The 5,627-nt window shown below is 38.5% G+C and overlaps 1 protein-coding gene across 1 annotated transcript in view; it reads left to right on the plus strand.

Moving 5' to 3' along the window:
* Nucleotides 1–5,041, plus strand: part of CDC123 (cell division cycle 123) — a 904,444-nt gene extending 899,403 nt beyond the window's left edge. Inside the window, exon 13 of the mRNA XM_044088252.1 lies at nt 4,194–5,041. Coding sequence (XP_043944187.1) covers nt 4,194–4,232 — 39 coding nt within the window. The 3' untranslated portion in view covers nt 4,233–5,041. The remainder of the gene's footprint in view (nt 1–4,193) is intronic.
* Nucleotides 5,042–5,627: the final 586 nt, after the last annotated feature.

Below are 5,627 nucleotides of genomic sequence, written 5' to 3' on the forward strand. Positions count from 1 at the left end.
AACCAGCCAGGAGAAGAAAGGAATGAGCATCCTACACTGGAGGGAGGGGCATGGTGGTTCCCATTTGGCTGAAGTGATGCCATGCAAGCAGAGCCTTGCACAAAGTCAGTAGCCATAGACCAGGAGGACATAGTTTTGACACTCCCAAGCTAATGATTGTAATCCTTGTCTGGGTTTGTGTGGAAAGGCACAAGAGCTGATAGAGGGCAATTAAAGGCCCCTGCAGTGATATGGGTGTTCACAGCAACCACAAGGGGTGAATTTATGGTTGTAAAATAAACTCCTCTCTCCTTTGCCAAGCATGACATGTGGCTATCATTGTGGGATAGTAATGAGCTGTACCTGGGTAGGAAATCTGAAGATTGGGGCAAAGGTAGAGGAGTATGAACTCTTCCATGGCTGCCCAGATGATGGGAATCCTCTAGTCCAGTACTCAGTTGAATGCATGCAGGAGCACATGTACTTCAGAATAAATGGGCTGAAAACTTATGGGAAGGAGGGACTGATGAATGGCAAAGGGAAAGAAAAACTTCCCTCAGCATTTAAAATGTATCCATGCAGGAACTCTGCGCTTAGTGTAGAGTTTCTATACCTTGGATGTTGGCTGTGGAGTAAAAAATGGCTTTTTGCCAGAGCTTCCATGTTAGACCTTCTCTAGCTGACCCTATCTTCTATGTGATTTCTCCATGAATCCTGAGTGTTTTGCTTTGGTTCCGCTGCCTTGCAAAATCTGCTTTGCTGTAGATGACTTTGTCATTATCCTAAATTAGTAACTGTTAAAGACTTCTGCGGGTAACAACTGTTGTCTGGTACTGTCTTGAGAAAGCTAGGATAGTTATGCAGATATGTACTGTAATACTTCATTTTTGAGAGCATCTCAGTTGCCAAATATGACTTTCATCACCTTCTCTGGAGAATTTTTACTGATGTAGCTGAAGCTATTGCAGCATGCGTGTAGGTTCTTAAATTTTCTGACTTTATAATTCATAGATATTCCATTGTAACAGAGTCTTCTGCCAGTTTTCACCTTGCCAGCATCCTTTCTCAGGCCACGCCTCCTTTTTTTCAGGACAACCATGCTGGTTAGTCCTGGAGTAAATTTGTGGCTACCCATCCAGTCATCTAGTTTGTTTAAAGGAAAATGAGTGCTTAACTTCCAGGGGAAATTTATCCTAGTGGTTTAGGATGTGCTAGGTTATAAACTTGTCCCTCTTCATATTTTATTTGTTGAAGATTTAGGGCTGTAGCCACCTGGCAGTGTGAACATTGGCTGCAGGTGTTGATCACTGTTGATCTGACCCCATGTACAAAATGTGGAAAAGGGGTGTTGATGTCAATGCTGAATTAGATCCTTGGTTATAATATTGGTGGAGATATTGGACATGCAGAGAAACAGGAGACCAAGCATAGTTGGGTTCTAATGGCACAGTAATTCATTTGGAGATATTCCTTCAGTCTTGTATGTCTATAAGACACTGAATTAAGAGATAGAACTTTCAGCCTCTCTTTGTAGCTTTGGGACTTTAGCCCTGTGATATTTTTTGGTTAGAAACCTTTGGGATCTTTCTAATTGTTTAATATATTTAGTGAGATGCATCCTAAGGGGAACATTGTACTCTGTAATTAGCCTATCAGTGCCAAGTATAAATAATTGATTACCACTTTAAATGTTGATTATATTTCTTTGGCAGTTAGTTGGGCTAAATAAAAGGATTTCTTGACAGCCCAGTCACATGATGGTCAAAAGAGAGGGGCCATCAACCCAAATAAATAGGCTACTGACTACATTTTCGTTTTGTAGTGGTGTGTTGTCTATACAGTATGATGAGGGGAAGGGTTGACTACTAAAAATGAAGATACTTCACTTTGTAGCATTCAGTTTGAGCCCATTTTTTACACCAAGAGGTTATTAGGGAGAGTTTATTCTGGACTATTTGGGTTTCATAGGATAACTTAACTAGAACATCTAGTTTGCCATTCCGTGCTTGGAGATCTGAGAAGTAAATATAAAAAAGAGGAGATCCCAGCACTGAGCCCTGAGAGATACCGCTGATCAATTTCATACTTTCTTATGAGTCCCCTGAAAGTTGCATTGTGTTGATTCTCTCTTTCAACCAGTTTGTTATTCATCTTACCACACACTGATCAATTTGTAAAGCATTTAGCTTTTTTTATGATGCCAGCATGGGGAATGATGTTTGAAAGCCTTGGCCAGGTCATGGTAAAGCTGCATGCACTGCTTGGCCACCATCTATGGCCTGCAGAAACTTTATCAAGATGTTTACCAACTTAAATAGCCAGAATCTGCCCATCAGAAAGCCAAATTGCTGACACTGGAGTCTAACAAGATTCTTACTATGGCAGTTTATAAGGTCAGTTATAATATGTTCCCTAACTTTCCATATTAGGTTTGTAAGCCTGATAGGTCTGTTTTTTCCTTGCTCCATTGATAGGCCACCCTTATGGAGGGGCATCACCACTGCTGTCTGCCACTCCTTAGGATAAAACCACTAGGTAAACACATTAAATAATTTGAGGAGTGTGTCTGCAAGGACATGTTTAGTGTTATTAATTAAGCAACCAGGTATATTGTCAGGTCTCATACAGGAAGTATTTTTGGTCTTAGCACTTTTAGTAAATGATCTTTAGCTATAATTGGGGGAGGAAAAGATTCAGATATTTTATGGTTTTAAATATAAGTCTGAGGGATGAATGTGGCACTAAACTTGTTAAGATATTTGCGATGCCTGTTGGGTTAGGATAGGAGGAATCATTATTAAGTTCTGAAAAATGTAGGATATTGTTTTTTTGGTTTCTTAACTAAAGAAGGATTTGTAATTACCTGTGGCTTCAAGGGCTAGCCCACATTCTTGGGCTCCTTTTTTATAATGCTTTTGATATTATTCTTGAGAAGAGGAGTTTTAGATGTACTGTATAATTAAGAAATCCCTTTGTTTTGCTGTATAGCTTTTTTATGACAGTGGATCATCAGAGTAGTTTGTTTTTTATATTTCTTCATTGGCTGTTCCTTTTGAAATTCCCTTTCGGCAGCTGTCTAAAAACAACTAGTTAATAGATGAATTGCTCTTCCTTTTATGGATAGCAAGTTTTATAATCACAAATCTTTCACATTCTGATGGGAAACTGGCTTGTAGCTGTACCAGCTGGCACTGTGTTATGCAGTGTACCTCCTGATTTAGACAGCTGAATAGAGTAGGATAGGAGTGAGGGGCTGTTGCCAGTTTGCCCATCCTGGTGTTGAGGCAACCAGTCCTGCTGCTGTACCGACATCTGCTGGAGGCTAAGTTGTGGTAGCAGCACAAAGGTAGAAGCCAGTTGTCATAAGGACAAAGTGGAACACGCATAGTAAGCTGTGCAGGCTGTAACTGGGACCAGGCATGCACATGTATGGAGCCCAGTATTGTCCTAAAGGCCTCTATAGGGGTTGTGAGTTAGATGCATGCAAAACAATTCCCTGACTGCTATCTGAATGATGGCCAGCCATGACTGTCTTTTGTGTCATGGGGGATCAAAAGGTTGAGAAGGAATAGTTCTGTTTGAGGAATGCATAGCTAAATGGCACATGCAGAGGTTCATGGTTGGGGAGGCAGCATGGGTGCAAAAAATTATTTGGAAAAAAATGACAACTTGATAGTCAAGTTACAGTCACTGAAATCCTGCGTGGCATTCATAAAGGGTCATAAGGCAGCCCCTGCTTGACAGTTCTTAATAAAATTTACAAGAAATTATGGTAGTTATTCTGTGCAACTCTCTTTTGGGTTCATATTATTCCAGGAGGTGATATTTGTTTAAAATTTATTTGATGAAAGAAAGCAAAAATATTAAACTGTAATGCTCTCTTAAGTATGTTGCATAGCAGGTTTAATTTAGCACCCCTGTGGTATTGTTTTTTGTTATTAGGGACTCCTCACTGTACATTCAGAAATACAATGGCTCAATTTAAATATGAGGCCTTTTTAGACATGCCTTCTGTCCTGTAGCATAACCAGTATCCTAAACATGATTTTTTGAGCTCTACTAAATTAGTTGGTTCTTCTGAAATTTAAAAAAAACACCAAAGCAGATGTCTAACACTGTACAATATTAATTTTGAATGTCTAGTTCCTGCTGATTAATAGCAATGGCTTGGTTTATCTTAAACTGTTTTAATTGTTTGTTCCCTTCATTCACAGAAAAGAAATGAGCAAGAAGACTCAGACAATGAATCTTAAACTCTACATTATTAGGAACAGCCCGAATGTAATGAAGACTGTAACTCTGCTGTAGATGTTCATATGGAGCATAACACTGAGAAGAGATTGCAAAGCAGCAGTTCTACAGACTGACAGAGCAGTGTACTTCCATGCTATTCTCCTGTAGTTGATTTTGACACCTCAGCATAGTGGTACTGACTGTGTTGCATCTCCACAGTGTTACTACATTATGATAATGTCCTTCAGTTTACAGCTTTATGGTACTCTAAAAAGAATTGTGCCTGGTTATTTGTTTTATTCATTCCCAATGTACCTCGACCTTTTTTATCATCACATCCGTTTTGTTGCACTTTTTTTTTTCAAAATTGTAATCAGCATAGTAGTGTCTGAAGTAGAAATGTACTTTTCTGCAAGTTCAGTTTAACATTTTTATGCCAGATGGATACATTTTGCATATTTGGCTATATTTTAGTATTTTTCTTTCTTCTTTTCCATGCTTAACTTTATATCCATACATATTAAGAAAAAATTAGTCTACCTCTTGATTGTGAAAAAAGTTCCATGCATTTTCTATCATGGCCATCCACTGAAAGCATCAGTAAACTAAAGGGCTCAATTGTATTGTTGCATTGTATTGCATCTTGTCCAGGTTTCAGAGAAGTATGTTTGAACTGTGCATTTGAGGAGCAGTAAGGACATATTTAAGGTAAGGAAAGGTTGTCTGTACTAAGTAAAGAGTAAGAATAGTATAGACCTGTTATTAATTAGTAACTATTGTTTTATTGCATTATAAAGTTAAACATAAAGCACTGATTCTTTGTCACTGATAACTAACTTCATTAGTCTTTTTCTGTTGTGCAGTAATTTGTTACTTTTTCCTTCTCCCTTCTTTGTCATATATTAGACTACATATGGTGAGTGAAGGTTTCATAGTACTGATAAATCCCACGTATGGCCCTAAAGAACAGAATCAGTGTCCATTTTTAAGTAGAATAGTAATGCTGTATGGATTGAGAGGCTTTTTATGTGCCTTGCTAACTGGTAGTGTTGCTTCAGCCTGTTGTATTTTCCTTCCAGAAAATCCCTTTGAGGAACTAAATGCTACACCATGTAAAGACTGCATTAATTGTTATTCAGAAACATGGATGTTATCCAAACAGTATATGTGCTTGTTAATATGCACTCCTCAACATCAGTCTCTGATCTTTCCCCCCTTAACTGAGACCTTCCAAGATGTTGCAAGTTTAACTTGAAAATATTTTGATAGGGATATCTTCTCATGCGGAAGCTGGTAGAATTTGTAAAGCCTAAAGTGATTGCAGTGACATGGAATCTAACTCTGTCACTATTTTACAGCAGATCAGTGTGTCCATAACAGCTAACAAGGCTTACTTAGACATTAACCCAAAACAG

The sequence above is a fragment of the Protopterus annectens genome, chromosome 11.part0, assembly GCF_019279795.1.
Source record: "Protopterus annectens isolate FY-2018-M chromosome 11.part0, PAN1.0, whole genome shotgun sequence".
In the NCBI taxonomy this organism is placed as follows: domain Eukaryota; kingdom Metazoa; phylum Chordata; order Ceratodontiformes; family Protopteridae; genus Protopterus; species Protopterus annectens.